The sequence below is a fragment of the Zalophus californianus genome, chromosome 10 (assembly GCF_009762305.2).
Source record: "Zalophus californianus isolate mZalCal1 chromosome 10, mZalCal1.pri.v2, whole genome shotgun sequence".
Classification (NCBI taxonomy): domain Eukaryota; kingdom Metazoa; phylum Chordata; class Mammalia; order Carnivora; family Otariidae; genus Zalophus; species Zalophus californianus.
Genome location: NC_045604.1, coordinates 63,040,495 through 63,059,941, shown reverse-complemented (window position 1 = coordinate 63,059,941; position 19,447 = coordinate 63,040,495). Strand labels below are relative to the sequence as shown.

General features: G+C 40.8%; 1 protein-coding gene across 6 annotated transcripts in view; it reads left to right on the top strand.

The window, feature by feature from the left end:
- The window catches only part of AKT3 (AKT serine/threonine kinase 3), a 316,918-nt gene that overhangs the window by 190,672 nt on the left and 106,799 nt on the right, over positions 1-19,447 (top strand). For all 6 annotated transcript variants that reach the window (XM_027610409.2, XM_027610408.2, XM_027610413.2 and 3 more), the window contains one exon: positions 18,428-18,493. In XM_027610409.2, the coding sequence (XP_027466210.1) occupies positions 18,428-18,493 (66 nt within the window). The remainder of the gene's footprint in view (positions 1-18,427; positions 18,494-19,447) is intronic.

Here is a 19,447-nt window from a genome sequence, read left to right as displayed (position 1 = left end):
ACTCAATTCCTTTTAACATTCCTTGTAATACTTGTTTAGTGGTAATGAACTCCTTTAACTTTTGTCTGGGAAACTCTTTTATTTCTCATTCTATTCTGAATGATAACCTTGCTGGGTAGAGTATTCTTGGTTGCAGATTTTTACCTTTGAACACTTGGAAGATATCATGCCACTTTCTTCTGGCCTACAAAGTTTCTGCTGAAAAATCAGCTGATAGCCTAATGGGGTTTCCCTTGTATATAACTGTTTTTCTTTTTTCTTGCTGCTTTTAAAATTCTCTCTTTGTCATTACTTTTGACATTTTAATTACTATTTGTCCTGGTGTGGACCTCTTTGGGTTGATTTTGTTAGAGGCTGTCTGTGCTTTGGAGATCTCTATGTCTGTTTCCTTCCCCAGATTAGGGAACTTTTCAGCTCTTATTTCTTCAAATAAGTTTTCTGCCTCCTTTTCTCCCTCTTGTCTTTCTGGGATCCCTATAATGTAAATATTATTATGCTTGATGGAGTTGCTGAGTTCCCTTAGCCTGTTCTCATTTTTCATTATTATTTTTTCTCCTTGCTGCTTGGCTGGTTGCTTTCCATTACCATCTTCCAGATTGCTGATCTATTCTGCATTTTCTAATCTGCTGTTGATTCCCTATAGTGTATTTTTTTATTTCCATTATTGAATTTTTAATCTCTGACTGGTTCTTATGTTTTCTGTCTTTGTTGAGGTTCTCACTGAGGTCCTCCACTCTTTCCTCAAGTCCAGTGAATATCTTTATGACTACCACTTTGAATTCTTTATCAGGCATATTGCTTATATCCATTTTATTTATCCCTTTTGTTGTGATTTTTGTCTTGTTCTTTCATTTGGAACATACTCCTCTGTCTCCTTATTTTGTCTAACTTTCTGTGTTTGTTTCTGTGTATTAGGAGGTCAGCTACATCTCCTGGTTTTGAAAATGGTGGCCTCATGTAGAAGAGGTCCTGGGGTGCCCTGTAGCACGATGCCCCTGGTCACTAGAACAAGGTGCTCCAGGGGTGTCTTCTGTGTGGGCTGTGCATGCCCTACTACTGTGGCTGAGCCATGTTTGCCTTCAGTCCCGTTGGCTGCAGTGACCTGCTTTGCCTGCTGTGGGAGCACCGGGCAGCATTTGGTTCCTGTGTGGTTGCGGTGCCTGCCAGAGGCCAGTGGAATCTCCTTGGTGGGAGGGGCCAGCGGTTCGGCCAGCTGCCTTCACTTAGTTTCTCTGCTACAGTTGCAGGTGCACCAAATGGCGGGGCCTTTCTGCGTAGCCAGCTAAGAAGCTCTGCTGCTCAAACTGTGGGCATGCTAGTGTAGGGGTTATCTCCCCCCTGCTACGATGGGAGTCACTTTGGAGTGGTGTTGGTCCCTGTTGGGGCTGCTTGTGGGGTATGGCAGGGCAGGAGTCACTTCGGAGGGTCGAATGGGACTGGTCCTCAAGGGAATGGCAGGGCAGGGCACCATGGTTAGCCAGGTAGATGGAAAGTGCTCGTGCTGGCTCCCCCAGGTGTCCAGCTCTCTAGGCTAGGGGGAGGGGAAGAGAAATGGTGCCCACAGCACTGTGGTTCTTGGAGAAGCATCCTAAAGATCCCAGCCCCTCCAGCACGTGTTCTGAGGTTAGTAACTAAATCTACCGTCTCCCCCAGCTGCTTTTCAAACTGCTGCTTCTGTGCTTTGTCTCCACGGAGTTATTTGTGAGGCTGGCTCTTGAAGGGTGTGTAAACCCACTGATTTTTAATGTACCTAGAGTTCAGCTCCACTGACTAAAGCTGCTAAAGTTAAGCCCCATTGGTTTTCAAAGCCAGATGCTCTCAGAATTCCAGGTGCAGGTACCCTGTGTCTGATCCTCTCATTTCTCTGTGCTTGTGCTGTCCCTCCCGTTTGCCGTGAGTACTGCCAGGAGTTTGGTTCCCAACTGTATCTCTACCCCTCCTACCCTTTTCCATGTGGCTTTCTCTCTACAGGTAACTATGGAAAATCTGCTCTAGTGGTCTGCCATTGTTTTCAGTTAGTTGCACAAACGTAGGTGTTGTCTAGGTATGTCTGTTCAGGTGAGCTCAGGATCCTCCTGTTTTGCCATCTTCCTGACCACCCCCTGAAATGTGCTTCTAAATAGGACTTGAGGGGCGCCTGGGTGGCTCAGTCGTTAAGTGTCTGCCTTCGGCTCAGGTCATGATCCTGGGGTCCTGGGATCGAGCCCCACATGGGGCTCCCTGCTCCACAGGAAGCCTTCTTCTCCCTCTCCGACTCCCCCTTCTTGTGTTCCCTCTCTCGCTGTGTCTCTGTCAAATAAACAAAAATAAATAAATAAATACGACTTGAAAGTCAAAATTACCCCTTGATCCATGGGCTGCAGAAGGGACGTTGTGTTAGCAGGCATGAAAACAACACTAATCCCGTTGCCCATCTCTGTCAGAGCTTTTATGTTATAGAGACGACTTCTTTTCTTAAACCTCGTGAACCAACCCCTGCCAGCTTCAGACTTTTCTTCCGTGGCTCCCTCACCTCTCTGAGCCTTCCCAGAGTTAAAGACACTCAGGGCCTTGCTCTGGGCTAGGCTTTGGCTTAAGGGAATGTCATGGCTGTTTGATCTTCTATGCAGACCACTGAAATGTTCTCCATATGAGCAGTAAGGCTGCTTCGCTTTCTTATCATCCATGTGTTCACTGGAGTAGCACTTGTCATTTCCTTCAAGAACTATCCCTTTGCTTTCACAGCATGGCTCACTGCTTGGTGCAAGAGGCCTAGCTTCCAGCCTCTAAGCTTCGACATGCCTTCCTCACTCAGCTTAATCACATCTAGCTTTTGATTTAAAGGGAGAGATTACACATCTTCTCTTGAACACTTAGAGGATATTAATTTCAATATTGTGCGTCTCAAGGGACAGGGAGACCCAAAGGGAGGGAGACTGGAGACGAGCCAGTGAGGAGAGCATTCAGAACAAACACAACATTCATTGATTAAGTTCACTTTCTTTTATGGATGTGGTTCGTGGCACTGCAAAATAATTACAATAATAACATCAAAGATCACCGATCAGAGATCACCATAAAAAAGATCTAATAGTAATGAAAAAGTTTGAAATATTATAAGAATTGCCAAAATGTGACACAGAGACATAAAGTAAGCAGCAAATGCTGTTGGTGAAAATGGCTGTGATAGACTTGCTTGATGCAGGGTTGTCACCTTCAATTTGTAAAAAATGCATTATCTGCAAAGTGCAATAAAGTGAAGCAAAAAAATGAGGTATGCTGTATAGCATTTTAAACTCACTTTGATTAGATCGGCTGAGCCAGTCTAATCCTGCTCATATTCTCGGCCATACAGAGTGATTGGTTATAGTGTTTATGTCATCAGGATAAAAATAGAACTGCCCTTACAATGTTACTGAGTCATCTGACCTAGGTAGGCTAGGTTCCCAGTTGTGACAGCCGGCACCCTCTTTTCTTGGACATTTCTGGGGTCAGAATGGAGTGGTCAAATTGCTTTTCCGTTCTCTACCTCAGACTCTTAAAGTGTGCCAGCCTGTTTCCTAATGCACATAGTAGAATCTATTTTCAGCTTTCCCATTCAACAAGAGAATCCATGTTCTATTAATCTACCTCATTAGTCATTGAAGAATATGAACAGAGTCCTGAGTACTGAGGATCACCACACAGATGAGAAAAATCTAAAGACAGAATAAAAGTGAACAAAGAAGAACAAAAGAATAGTTGATCCTAGTGAAAGCAGAGACAAAACAGAGAACTGAAGATACATTCACAATCTCTAATTAGTATTTGTAGACAAGTAGGAAAAAAATGTTGTATTACAAAACAAAAATATGCTGAAAAAGAAATAGAGCACAAGAAAGAGTAATTATAAATTTAATGTGTGATTGCTAAAATAAAACATTTAATACAAGGATTGTAAGCAAATTTGGGGGAATATCTGAGAATGAAGAGCCAAAAATACAGCAATGGAAAATACTAGAAGAATAGTTAGGACATGAAGGCTTAATCAAGGGTTCTCAGATGTTTAAGAATTTAAGGGAGAAGGGGGGGATCAGAACTAATCAAAGAAAATAAAATACATTATAGCTGAAGAAGTCTTCAGATTGAAAGTGTCTCCTGAACACTGAGCCAAAGAAAAGAAAACTGGAGCCCCTGGTTGGCTCAGTCAGTGGAGTGTGTGACTCTTGATCTCAGGGTTGTGAATTTGAGCCCCACATTGGGTGTAGAGATTACTTAAAAATAAAATCTGGAAAAAAATAAAAAAGAAAAGAAAATGGACCCTAGACACCCTTCTACCTCTTCAGGAAGGTTTTGAATCTTAAGGCTAAAAAGATTGTCTTAAAAGCTTTCAGAAAGCAAGGAACAGACTACCTCCCAATAAAGGAATGAAAATAAAATTGTGTTGTACTTATTGTAGCAAAATTTAGAAGGAAATCTAATAGAGATAGAGTCCATGAAGCAATAGAGTTAACACTCAGTGTGAGTGATGAGAACTCTCAAGATGACATATGTAGAAATAGCCAGTCAGTTCACAGTAGATTATTTGACTAAGGTCGATCCTAATGGTAGAATAAAGGAGGAGGAAGACAAAGGATGTAGGACCTTCAAGAAAAAAACAAATATTTGTTCAAGCAAGGCATAGTCCAAATGTGAAGCAGCGTGAAATATGGAATCATCATGAGCAATGGATGTAGTATCAAAGTATTAGAGAGTTGGCCCAGACACACGAAGCATTGTCCCTGGAGGGGCTCAGGATTATTGATGATGAGTAATCTTTCCATTTTTACTCATTAACCATACTATTTGATTCTGCTATAAATGATATTTGCTTACTTTTATAATACTGCAAACACTACACTGGTGTTTGGTTTTCAGAATTCATTAATAGACAAAGCACACAAGACTTAATTACAGTGATGGTATAGACTGAAATTGTTCTAAGCCCAGGCAGGGTGAAAGAAGTGGTACAGTTGATGGACAGCTGAAAACACGCTACTGATAGGCAGGAAGTGTGGTTCTGAGGCCCAGAGCCACAGATGGGCACAGAGGCAGGGGATGCAGGGGCCACCAGGGGCCTGGAGAGTAGAAATGCAAATACAGAGGATTTCTCAAACCTTGGGATCTAAAGGAATCTCCTCTGCTGAACTTGTTTGGATGGGTGATCCCTATATTCTTTCTCATTTCTCCCTTTCGGAATGGGAATGTCTGGCCTATGCCTGTCACACTGTTCTATTTTGGAAACAGATTATCTCATTTTCTGGTTTAAGAGAGCCACAGATATAGATGAATTTTGCCCCAGGATGGACCACACTTGCCATCTCACCCATACATGACTTCACGATTTATTTTATTTATTTTTTCCCTTTAAATTTTTTTATTGTTGTTAATCACCATACATTACATCATTAGTTTTTGATGTAGTGTTCCATGATTCACTGTTTGTGCATAACACCCAGTGCTCCACGCAGAACGTGCCCTCTTTAATACCCATCACCAGGCTAACCCATCCCCCCACCCCCCTCCCCTCTAGAACCCTCAGTTTGTTTTTCAGAGTCCATCGTGTCTCATGGTTCATCTCCCCCTCCGATTTCCCTCCCTCCATTCTTCCCCTCCTGCTATCTTCTTTTTTTTTTTCTTCACCTATATTGCATTATTTGTTTCAGAGGTACAGATCTGTGATTGAACAGTCTTGCACAATTCACAGCACTCACCGTAGCACATACCCTCCCCAATGTCTATCACCCAGCCACCCCATCCCTCCCACCCCACCCCCACTCCAGCAACCCTCAGTTTGGTTCCTGAGATTAAGAATTCCTCATATCAGTGAGGTCATATGATACATGTCTTTCTCTGATTGACTTATTTCACTCAGCATAACACCCTCCAGTTCCATCCATGTCGTTGCAAATGGCAAAATCTCATTCCTTTTGATGGCTGCATAATATTCCATTGTATACAATGGTTCTTACTAGCATTTTGTGTCTCAGGGGGTGCAGAGGAATATGTTGATGGTCAACCTAACTCTGCCTCATCGCAGCTTACTTTGGCTTTTGGGGTTTGGGGTCTTTTTTGGTTACATACAAATTTTGGGGTAGTTATTTCTATTTACACGAAAAGCCATTGGAATTTTGATAGGGATTGCATTGAATCTGTATATATCACTGACATTTTCACAATATTAATGTTTCCTATCCAAGAACATGGGGGCATATTTCCATTTGTCTGTGTGTTCTTTCTTTCATCAGTTCCAGTAGTGTTTAGTGCATAAGTCTTTCACCTTCTTGGTTAAATCTATTCCAGAGTATTTTATTCTTTTTGATGCATTGTAAATAGCATTCCTTTCTTCATTTCTCTTTCAGGTATTTTTATTGACAGTGTATAGAAATGCAACTGATTTTTGTGTGTTGGTTTGGTATCCTGTAACATTACTGAATTCATGTATTGATTCTAACAGTTTTTTGGTGGAGTGTTTAGGATTTTCTATATATATATAATCATGTCATCCGCAAAAGATAATTTCGCTTTTTCTTTGCCCACTTCTATGCCTTTTTTCTCTCTCTCTCTTCCTCTCCCTCTCCCTTTCTCTTCCTAATTGTTGTGGCTAGTAACTCCAGTACTATGTTGAATAGAAGTGCTGACAATGGGCATCTCTCTTGTTCCTGATGTTAGAGGAAAGGGTTTTAACTTTTCACCACCGTGTGTGATACTAGCTGTGGGCTTGTCATACATGGCCTTTGCTATGTTCAGGTACATTCCTTCTATACCTAGTTTATTGAGAATTTTTATCATGAAAGGGTGTTTATTTTTGTCAAATGTGTTTCGGCATCTGTGGAAATGAGCATATGCTTTTAATCCTTTAATCTAGTAATGTGGCACATCACACTTTACTGTATTGTGTTGAATCATCTTTGCATCTCAGGGATAAATCCCACTTGATCATGGTGTGTGATCCTTTTAATGTGCTCTTGCATTAGGTTTGTTGGTATTTTGTTGAGGGTTTTTACATCTATATTCATCAGAGATGTTGGCCTGTAATTTTCTTTCATTGTAGGGTTTTGGTCTGGTTTGGGTATGGGAAATGCTAGCAAGTTGGAGCATGTTCCTTCCTTTTCAGTTTCGGAAGAGTTTGAGAAAGATTGGTATTCTTTAAATGCTTGATAGAATTCGCCAATGAAGCCATCTGCTTTTGAGTTTTTATTTGTAGGGAGATTTTTGATTACTAATTTAAACTCTTGCTCATTATTGCTCTGTTCAGATTTTCTGTTACTTCGTGATATGCAGTCTTGAGAAATTGTATGTTTCTGGGATTTATCCATTTCTTCTGAGTTATCTAAAATTTTGGTGATAATTCCTTACAGTGGTCTCTTAGGATTCTTGTATTTTTGTGGTATCAGTTGTAATATCTCCTCTTTCATTTATAATTTTATTAATTTGAATCATCTTTTTTTATCTTAGTGTCACTAAAAGTTTGTCAATTTTATCTTTTCAAAGAACCAGTTCTTAGTTTCATTTTTTTTCCCATTGTCTTTCTAGTCTCTATTTCATTTATTTCTTCTCTAATCTTAATTATTTCCTTCTTCCTACTAACTTAGAGTGTTCTTTTTTTAGTTCCTTAAGGTGTAAATTTAGGTTGTTTATTTGAGATCTTTATTCTTAATGCAAGAAACTTCCTTCTTATGACTGTAAACTTCTCTCTTAGGAGTGCTTTTACTGTGTTCCATAAGTTTCGATATGTTGTGTTTCCATTTTATTTGTCTCAAGATTTTTAAAATTTGTCTTTTGGTTTCTTCTTTGGCCCATTGCTTATCTATTCTGCAGTATTTTGTTTGATTTCCATATATTTGTGAATTTTCCACCTTTCCTCCTGTAATTCATTTTTCATTTCATACTATATTGGTTGGAAAAGGTACTTGATATGGATAAATCTTAAGTTTATTAAGAGTTGTGACCTAATATATGATTTATCTGGGAGAATGTTCCATGTGTGCTTGAGAAAAATGTGTATTATCATGCTGTTGGATGGAATGATCTGTATCTTTTTGTTAGCTCCATTTGGCTAATGTGTAGTTCAAGTCCGTTATTTCCTTATTCACTTTGTATCAGGATGATCTATCCATTGTTGAAAATGGGATATTTGAGTTCCCTACTACTATCATATTGCTGTCTGTTTCAGTCTTCAGATTTGTTAATAACTATATTTACTATTGTTATAGCCTCTTGGTGAGGAGACCCTCATATCATTATACAATGACCTTCTTTGTTTCTCAGTATAGCTTTTGATTTAAAGTTTATTTCGTCTGAGATAAGTATAGGTACCCCTGCTTTTTTTTACCTGGAACATTTTTTTTTCGTCCCTTCACTTTCAGCCCATGAGTGTCCTTAAAGCTTAAGTGAGTCTCTTTCAGGCACCATATGGTTGGATCTTGCTTTTTTATTTACTTAGCCACTTTGTGTCTTTTAATTGGAGAATTTAAGCCACTTGCATTTAAAGTAATTATTAATAATGACTTGCCACCACCTTTTTGTTTATTACTTTCTAATTGTTTTGTAGTTCCTTTGTTTTCTCTGCTTTTCTTGCTTTTTTGTGGATTAATGATTTTTTGTAATGGTATACTTTGATTCTTTTCTCTTTTTATCTGTGAATCTATTATAATCTTTTACTTTGTGATTACTGTGAGGTCCATAATACGTCTTACTATAATAAGTCTGTTTCAAGCTGATAACAACTTCAATTGATTGAAAAAATTCTACACATTTACTTGCTCCCCCAACCTTGTATGTTATTGATGTCCAAATTTACTTGTGTATTATATTGTAGCAAAATATGCTAGCTATAGTTATTTTTAACACATTTGTCTTTAAACCTGTATGCTGGAGGTCAAAGTGATTTACACCCTATTTTTGCAGCATTAGATTGTTTTGAATTTGACTACATATTTACTTTTTCCAGTGAATTCTCTACTTTTCTATGTTTTCATGTTACTAATTAGCATCCTTTCATTTCAGCTTGAAGAACTTCACTTATCATTTCATGTAAGGCAGTTCTCGTTGTGATAAATTTCCTCAACTTTTGTTTTTCTGGGGAAGTCTTTATCACTCCTTCATTTTTTTTCTTTAAATTTTTTTATTGTTATGTTAATCACCATACATTACATTCAGTCCTTCATTTTTGAAGGACCACTTTGCTGGGCAAAATATTCCTGGTTGGCAGTTTTTTTTTCTTTCTTTCATCACTTTGAATATTATCATCCTACTCTCCTGGCTTGCAAAGTTTCTGCTGAGAAATTCACTAACAACCTTACTGGGGCTCCCTTGTATTTGGTGGATATATTTTTTTCTTGCTGCTTTCAAAATTCTCTTTGCCTTCGATTTTTGAGAGCTTGATTATAAATTATCTCTATAAAGTTCTCTTTAGATAGAATCTCCTTGGATATCTTTGAGCTTTGTGTACCTGAATGGCCTTATCTCTCCCCAGATTTGGGACATTTTCAACTGTTATTTCTTTAATTTTCTGCCCTTTCCTCTCTCTCTTCTCCTGCTGGGACTCCCATATGTGAATATTGTTTCACTTGGCAATATCCCATAATTCACGTAGGCTTTCTTCACTCTTTTTCATTCTTATGTCTTTTTTTCTCCTCTAACTGGATAATGTCAAGAGGTCTGTCTTCAAGTTTGTACATTCTTCTGCTTGATTGAGCCTGATTTGAAACTCTCTATTGCATTTTTTTCATTTTGTTCCTTGTATTCTTCAGCTCTAGAATTTCTGTTTGGTTCTTTTGTATGATTTCTATATCTTCGTTGAACTTCCAGTTTTGTTCATGTATTGTCTTTCTGAGTTCATTGAATTATTTCTCTGTATTTCCTTGAATCTTGCTGAACTTCTTTATTTTGATTTCTTGGTCAGATAACTCTCAAGTCCATTTCGTTGGTGTCAGTTACTGGAAAGTTATTGTGTACCTTTGTAGATGTCAGAGTTGGTGTCCTGGCATCTGGTGCATACAGAGAGAGCTGTCACGGTGCTTGGGTCCCGGAGCACAAGTGTATTTGTGGGGGGTGGTGCTGGTGTCTGAGATGCGAGGATGTGCAGGTTTTCCTGTAGAACCTGTCTGGGTCTATGGGGATCTCCACAGTGACTCAGGATCCAGGGTGGAGGGATGCAGCAGTGGCAGGATGACAGTGTGGTGGTGCTTTAGGACCCAGTGGCAGTGTTCAGAGCAGTCCCAGCGCCACTCGAGCCCCCAGCTTGGGACCCCAGGGGCAGGGTGCAGAGCAACAGTGGTGTGGCCCTGATGATTGCAGGTCAGAGCCCCAACTTAGGATCAGGGGCGGTTCAGCCCCAGTTATGACTGGTGGGACCTACAGCTTGGGACCCAGAGCATTATCAGCACAGCCCCGCTGATGGCAAATCAAAGCTGGGTGCTGGGGGCAGGGCGGGGTGGTGGTGCCCAGCAGCAGCACAGCCTGATTAGAGCAAGTTAGAGTCCCAGCAGTGCGACCCCCGTCTGGCAGGTCAGAACCCTGACTTAGGACTTGGGCTGGGCAGCAGGTGCATAGAGCAATTGCAGCTCTGTCCTGTGGATGGCAAAGTTTTGTGGCATCCAGAGAGTGGGCACAGCGGCACCTGGGGCCTCCAGGGGTAGGTCTCACTGCAACGACATTCCGGTCCCAGGGAGGAGACATGGTGGGGACTTCGGGCAGCTCTGTTGGCTCAGTTCAATGTTCGTGAAGACAGTGGGCAGCCTTGGTAGGCAAGGCTACAAACACACATGGCTGTGATGAGGCTTTGCCAGGCTTCTCTTGTTCTCATTTTCCTCGTGGGATAAAGTCCTACCAAGCGGATCCCTCTTGGTGCCTGGCTCCTCTGGACTCTGGGATGGGGTGTTGCAAGATGCTTCCTACACCTTCCCATCAGCTATCCACATTTGTTTGTTTGTCTTTAACTCTGTAGGTTTTCTGCTGCTTTCTTGCTTTCTGCTGATTTCTTGGTAGTCCAGAGCTTTTCCAAAGCTGTGTTCTTCAGTTTGTAGTTGTTCATTGTTTCTTTGTTTTTGTGGGGGAGCTTAGCACTGGGACTTCTAGCCCTCCATCTTGCTGGTGTCACCCCTGGTAAATCCCCCTGCAGACGCTAACTGTGTCAGTGGTCTCAAAGAGCAGTCTCAGGCCCCGTATTTCGTTAGGACCACGGGATGCAGAAAAGCTGATATACTTATGGTTATGGTTCATTATAGCTGAAAAGTATAGATTAAAATCAGCAAACGGAAAGGCACATGGGGCAGAGTCCAGGAGAAACCAGATTATCAGCTCCCAGGTGCTCTGTCCCAGTGGTCTCACATGGGCATGCTTCATCCTCCCAGCACCAGTGTGGGACAGCACGTACAAAGTGTTGTCAACCAAGGAAGCTCACCTAAGCCTTGACATCCAGGATCTTTTTGTAGGTCAGTCACGTAGTCCAGTAGCACGGCTTGACTTCCCTTAGCTGCTCAGATTCTAGCCATCCTGAGCAAACTCAGCTGTATAGCACTCACCATGCTTACAGCTGTTTTTATAAACTATCTAGTCAAACTGGTACCATGGGGCCCCAGATCTCTGGCATACAAAAACTCCTTATCACCAGAATATTCCAAGGGATCCGAGTTTATTTCCTGGGAGCTGGCCAAGGGCCAGTCCTGAAGATTGCCTGTTCTTGTGAATGCACAGAGTTGCCTGCTCCGTCAACCCTTTTCCTGCACATGTACCCACTGAAATACCAACCGGTGCTTTGGCTTGACCACTGACATCTCTGTCTCCTTGGATCTTCAGTTATTGCTGGTGGACCTGAGCCAGAACTTCTTAACATCATCTGCCAACTTATCTGGTCCATTCTTCCAGATTCTCGTGAACCTCTGTATTAAACATTGTGCCAATGACTGTGGTTTGCTGTGGGAGACCGATAGAGAGTGGGTTTGCTTTGATCTGCTGTACCTTCATCTGCTCATTGTGCTCTCGGAGGTCCGAGTTCATTTGTTTGTGTTCTGTTTTGCTGCTTGCAATTTATGAAAGCTTGTCATTCTTCAGCAACATATGCTAAAGAATCACTATTGATTCATTCACTTGTTCTTTGAATAAATGTAAATTGAATACCTAATTACTTAAGGTGCATGCTCTAGGCACTGGGACTATGTGAATGAATAAACCTGACCAAACTCCACCCCCCATTGGAAATTACACTCTAGTCAGGACATAGACAATAAACAATACACATAATAAATGAGTAAATCACATTGTATGTAAGAAGCTAATACATACTAATGGAGAAAAATAAAATAGGGTAGGGAATTAAGGAAGAGTGGCAGGAATGACGTTTGTGGGTTTTGCAATTTTAAATAGAGTGATCACAGAAGGCCTCACTGTGAAGGTGAAAGTTCAGGGAACATTTGAAGGGGATGAGGAAGCAAGCCCTTGAGATATTTTGGAGGAGAGGATGTTGCAGACAGAGGGCATCACAGTTGAAAAGACCCTGAGCAAGCAGCAAACATAGCACACTCTTAGACTAGCTAGGAGTCTAGCATGGCTCACATGGAGGAAGAAGAGCTTAGGATCGTGCAGGTACTTGTAGGTGTCATAAGAATATTAGTTTTTACCCTAGATGAAGTGGGAAGCCATTGGAAATTTTTAAGCAGTGTAATAATATCACCTGGTTTTCATTTTAAGAGCATCTCGTTGGCTGCAGTGTTGAGAATAGGGCATGGGTAGGAGGCAGGGAGCTTCTTAGGAGTTAATGGCAATAATCCAGATAATTGATGATCATGACTTACATCAGAATAGTAGCAATGGAAGTGGAAAGACACAGTCAGATTCTGGTTGTATGTTTTTGCTGAGCCAACAGGATTCCTGACAGATTGAAGTAGGGCGTGAGAGAAAGAAAGGGGTTGAGGATCACTGCCTGGTCTTTGGCCTGAGCAATGGCAGGGATGGTGTTGCCATTCTCTGCAATGGGGATTTTTGTTCATTTGCTTTGTTTTGTTTTGTGGGTTTTTTTTTTTGGGGGGGGAGAAACAAGCTTTTTGATGGCAGATTAGAAACTACATTTTTGTGGGTTTTTTTAAAGATTATTTATTTTGAGAGGAAGAGAGAGAGGGGGAGATTGAGAACATGAGCAGGAGAGGGTCAGAGGGAGAAGCAGGCTCCCTGCTGAGCAGGGAGCCCAACATGGGGCTCCATCCCAGGACCCCGGGATCATGACCTGAGTTGAAGGCAGATGCTTAACAGCTGAGCCACCCAGGCGCCCCTAGAAACTAGGTTTTGGACATGCCAAATATGATGTTTCTGTTTCACTTCCAAGTTTAAGTCCCCTACTAGACATCCATGTCAGATAGGTGTTTCTGGGCCTGGGGGACCTGTTTGGAAGTCCATCACCATAGAGACTATTTGGAGCCATAGAGACTATTTGGAGCCATCACCATAGAGACAAGAGGTCTGAGGACTGAGTCCTGGGGGCACTCCTAGAATAAGGGTTCAGAGATAAGAAACCAGCAAAAAATTGAGAAAATGGAACTACTGATGAGGAGGGAAGTAAGAGATTCTGATCTAGAAACCAAGAGAAGTCTTCAGGAGAGAGTGTCATCAAACGTGTCAAATGTCATTCATGACTTCTGCGAATGACGTAGATCACATTTTGAAAGGATGAGGGAGCAAAGTTGAGATAAAAAGAGAGGAACTTAATGAAAAGCTCTTGGACTTGAAAGAGACAGACCTGGGCCCTGGTCCCAGCTCAGTAGCTTGACAGGTGTAAGGTAGCACACCTACCAGGCTTGGTAGGAGGCCTGGGAAGGTTCTAGGACAACCGTAATGAGGACTGGAAGAGTAACCTCAGGAGAGGGGTGAAAGAATCCTCAGAAGATTCAGCTGAGATTGGAGAGGGAACTGTAATCATTTTAGTCAGTATGTTTAAGTGATTTCTTTGCCCTTCAGATGTGGGATAGAAAGGTGAGAAAATAGAGACTGATTTATTAAAATGTTGGGAATTAGAAGGGGCAGAAGGAAAGAAGGCAGTGCAGTGAAGGGCAGGAGGAACAAACAACATACTCTACAATTTAAGAAAGACTAGGTTCCAAACTGATTGCATCGTGATCAAAGTCAAGCAATATTTGGAACGGGAGGATCAAGAACAAAGTATCAAATGACAGCGCTTGAGAAAGGTGATGCAGTGTTCATAGGTAATAGAGAACAACTGTGCTTTCTTTTTCTGCATCAGGGTAAAAAAAATGGTAAAGAAAGAGAAGAGAAATAGCAGTCAGGGCCCAGCTCGAAGACAGGCTGGCAGCTCCCGGAGAGTGGGGGAGTGGGGAAGCGGGGGAGAGAGCGGTGGCGGGGGTGGGGGGTGGGGGGTGGGGGGAGAAGCGGGAGAGGGGGGCAGGAAGGGAGTGGGGCAGGCCCACGTTTTTAAAAGAGGGGAAGTTAGGAGCCTAGATTTAGAGCATGAGAAGTGTGACATCTTTCCTATGGGGGGGAAAGTGTATAGATTGCTAACCTGTGGGGTCAAGACGGAAGAACGTAAGGATCACTGGGAGTGCTTGTGGTTTAATTGAGAGTAAGGGAGCCATGTCACAGACCTCTCTGCCCTGTTCTCGCTTTTTCCTGCCCACTCCCTCTCTCCTCTGGGTCTTTGTTATTGTTCTGACGGAGGAAGGAAGTGCTTCCAGTGTGCTCTGTCGTGATTTCAATGGACTTCTGATAGAGAGGGTCAGTAGGGTCTTGCATTCAAGACCAAGAAAATAGTGGAAAGTGCCCAGTTAGGGAGAAGCTGAGTGTTTGAATGAGAGGGAGTGGTGTGGAGTGGAAGTTACCCTAACGTGGGTTCGGTACTGTTTGACCTGCAGCTTGAGCAGGTTAACTTCTGGGAGCCTCAGTTTCTTGATGCAAAATAGGAATAATAAAGCCTACCTTGCTGAGTTGCTATAGGGCTTAAAGGACATGAAAGCCTTGTTGTCCCTGACAGTGGGTTAGGGATCTCTTCCTCTACTTCCTTGCCATACCCTACTCCTCACCCCCCACGAAATACCCAACGACCACGCAACACTACAGGAAGGGGGGTGGCAAATGAAAGCGGAATTTTAGACCACGTGTAGTAGAAGGGAGTGATAAATTGGAGACGATGGGGAAAATAAATGTGAGGAGGACTCTTCTTTGCCTCATGTCCTCAAGAAATAAAATCCCATTCCTATGAGAGAAATTGGATTTAAAAATTCATCAGTTAGTATTTTGCCGTGGATGAATATACATGAAACTGAATTTCAGAAGCTTTTTCATGAAATCGTTACACTTCTATTGCACACCCAAGCATTTTTAGCTCTCTTCATTTAAAGTCCTGATCGAGTGGATTTTTTAAAAGGCATCACATTGTTTTAGCCACTGAGTTTTATCACTGTTATTTTTAACTTTTTGTTTTGACATGTTGCTTTTAACTGTAATTAAAAATTATTGGCATCTGTGTTTACTTTTTAGCTTGTGCATACCTTATCTTCATAGCAGAAACTAATTAGTATGTGAAGTACAGTACCATTAAATCTGCATTAAGGGGGAAGAATTCTAATCTGATCATATGCAAAATATGGTAGAAAATACATTTTAATATTTGAAAGATACGTACACAGTATTAATTCTGCTCGCATTCTTATGATAAAGAAATACTGTTTTAGCATTTGTTTCCATACATCTTGCCTTGGCTCCTTCCCTGTGGTTAGGCAGATTGCAGAACTTAGAAAAAAAACTAATCTTCACTCCTGAAACTTACAAAGTGATTTAGGAAAATAACTATTTTATGTGGTGGGCCTGTTTTAAAAAGTAGAATGGGGACGCCTGGGTGGCTTAGTTGGTTGAGCACTGGATTCTTGCTTTCGGCTTAGATCGTGATCTCAGGGTTGTGGGATCAAGCCCCGTGTTGGGCTCCGCGCTCGGTGGGGAGTCTGCTTGTCTCCCTCTCCTTCTGCCCCTCCCCCTGCTCATACTCTCTCTCTGACTCAAATAAATAAGTAAATAAACCTTTAAAAATAAAAATAAATAAATAAAAAGCAGCATCAACTACCCTCTGGAAATATTTTCTGAAGCCTAGAATATCTTTTCTGATTTCAAGTGGGTTTCATACCTGGCTGGCTACCTCCAGCCCCGTAGCGTCCTCAAGCATAACCTGCAAAAACGGTATCTCTTCTGTGAATCCCCTTCTGACTGCCTGTAAAGAGATGTTTCTTTTGAGACACCCTCATGCTGAGGCAGGTTACTCTGAATTATGACTGTTAATTTTATATCTCAAAAAGATTTCAAAATGGCCCCCTCTTTTCCTGCTCCCACTGCTCCCACAGTGGTCTGAGCCATCCTCATTTCTCTGTCGGTTTCCTTGTTGCCCCTCTGCTTCATCTTTGCTATTTTTGCTGTCCTTCTACTCAGAGGAGCCTGAGTAAACCTTTAAAAATAGAAATCAGACTATGTCACCCCCTGCCTCCCCCATCATCACATTACCAACCTTACACTCTTCGAATAATGTTAGTTTTTCTTCATTACCCCATTTAGGATAGTAGATACCCCCATTTTTTCTTCATGTCACTCATCAGCATTAGTAATTATTTATTAAGTTGGATATTTACCCATCTGTTACGTCTTCTCCACTGGCCTGTGACTACATGAGCAGAGGGATCATGTCTTTTTTTTAAAAACCACTTTATGCCTGCACTGTCGTTAGCATTTAGTTGAGGGCACATCAAGAGTTTTGGTTTTTAATGATTGGATTTGGTTGTGTTTGTCACAGAGTAGCCGCCTGCACAATGCTTCCTGATGTGTTTCATGTGCATCACATGAATGCTCCTAAACTGCAGTAGGTCTCTGCCTTTTTTGCCCATTGACATTGATCGCCATCTGTGTAGGGAGATGGAAAGTTCCCTGAGGGCAGGGATCCTTGTCTCTTGTTTGAGTCCACGTCTGCAGTGTGTAGAGCAAGGCCAGAGTAGATTTGGTGCATATTTATGGAAGGGTTGAGTGAATTAATGAAGCCCCACACCCCTGACATCTGGAATTTATTCCTATGATAAACAGTTCAGTTCAACAAACATTTATTAAGTCTCTACTGGGTGCTAATCATTATGCTAGGCACTGTGGGTGCAGAAATCAGTAAGTTATGCTATCATTTCTGCTTGCGATTTAGTTGGCATTAAGATGCTATTATTCTAATTCATTTGGAAACTATAGTATGATGTGACAGAGGCTTTTGAACTGTTTGAGCACTTAAGCCTGATTCTTATTAAACAGATAATTCAGGAGTGGTTTCATACCCACGCTTTGTTTCACTCCCAGTTTTAAACACTGTGTTGTTAATTACAGTTGCCTTGTTCAGACAGGGCTGGCCCTGCCCTCTTGGAATGTCTTCCAGGCCTTAGCATCTTTGATCAATCTATTTCTCATTTATCTTCTAGGTCTGACTGAGGTCAGATGATAAATATAATGCAGTGACCCAGTGTTTTGCTCTCCACATCTTACTTAACAATCTAATTGTGATTTGCTGACAGTGTGGAGACATTAATCCAGCAAGAGCTTTGTTTAGGATCTTGCTAGAGGCAAAGACCGGAGATGCTGTGTTAGTTTCAGCAGTGTCTTCCTTTCCTTTCTTCTTGAAGATGGTGTTATTTTTGAAATATGAAACATTTTTCCAGTTCTCCATATGTTGAAGAAAATCTCTCCTAGTTCATTTTTGATGTCAAGATGAGATTTATGTACAAGATTGGGGAAATACACTTACTTTTGGTTTGAAATACACCCAGATTTTTTAGGTTGTCACCTAAAGTAGGTTGTGACTTTTTTTTTTTAAGAAGCACGTTAAAAAGCCACAAGCAGAAAAATACAATTTTTATATTCTGTGTTTCTATTTCTAAAATGTATAGTTGACAATTAAATCTTATCTGTATATTTTATGTTCCTATTTTCAGGAACTGATTTTTCTCTTAAGTAGGAGACTTACAAATTCTATGATCTTGACTGAAATATATCCTTTATATCCTCCTGAATAGAATATACTACAAACATTGAAATATTAAGTACTCCATGCCTAAATATTAGCCGCTAAGGCATTGCCTTCAAGGGGAAAGGTTAACTATTTAGTCATCTGTGTCCCTGATAACTTTTTGGTGATTTTTGTATCATTATCAATATAATCTGATTAAGTACGACTGAGTGTATATGAGTCTATTATACCTTACAGCCATCTGATTTAAATTATTAATTTGATCTTTTTTTGGAGGGGATGTGGAGGAAAAGCATAGCAATAAAGGAAACATGTCCTCGTCTCTTCACATCTTTTTCTGTCTCCGGAGACAGAACCTCTTCTGGTCTTAGAGAAAGAGTGAAAATTTGATTTTACTGCTGCTTAGTACATATATTAAAGGTTTCCCTTTTTCTTTTGTAGGATGAAGTGGCGCATACTCTGACTGAGAGCAGAGTATTAAAGAACACCAGACACCCCTTTTTAACAGTAAGTGACTCAAGGGCAGATGTGATAATCATAACATTTTAAATTTAAGGGAGTTTTATTGCAACAACTAAGCCATGAAAAGTAACATTTACTTAGGTATGCCATTTTCTTTGTGGAAAGACTGTAAGTCTTATTCCTTTGACCTTATTGCAGTGTAGGGCCTAAGTTTACAATATGCATGCATTTGTCTCCCCTCCTCTTATACAGCCATTCCTTTTTTGAGACTTTTTTTTCCTTCACGGATTTCACTGCCTTCAAAAACAAAAACAAAAAACCATAGAGCAAATATACGGAGACCACTGAGAAAATGGTAGACTTACAAGAAATTCTTAGTATTAAATGTGAGGGTTTTGTGTTTCCTTTGTTTATTGGCTTCTGATAAATATTTAAATGATCAAGCAGCCTTGTCTCCAGATATGAAAGGCAAAAAATCTTTACTGAATATTTTTTGTAGAAATTGAGACCACCCATAGGTATAGAGTACTTTAAGAAATCCAGGAATACTGAATACATTAAATTAAAAGTAGGCTAAGTTATGATATGTTTTCTTGACTTCCATGCGTATTACTTGTTTTGAAAGAAATTGAATTTTTTTATAGTCTTGTACTTAGATTGCTTATAATAGAGACAATTTGCTCCTGGTTCTCAGCGTATTAAGATTAAAAATAACAGGTAGAAAAGAAAGAGAAAAAACAACCGGTAGACTTTCCAAAGGGGGAACCTTTCAAAGATTTAGGATTATGTAAAGTAGGAATGTTTTCAAAGGTATAATCAGATACCTAGACTTACTTTGTTACGTTGCTGTGTGTATATTGTCCAGTGTAATAAGATAGCTCTAAAGTTCTGATATCATTGTAACTTACACAGTTATATGAACCAACTCTGTTGAATTCAGTCATGTTATGCACCCACCCAGTATGCAAAAAGCAGTGTTGAAACTATATTAGAAGCCCG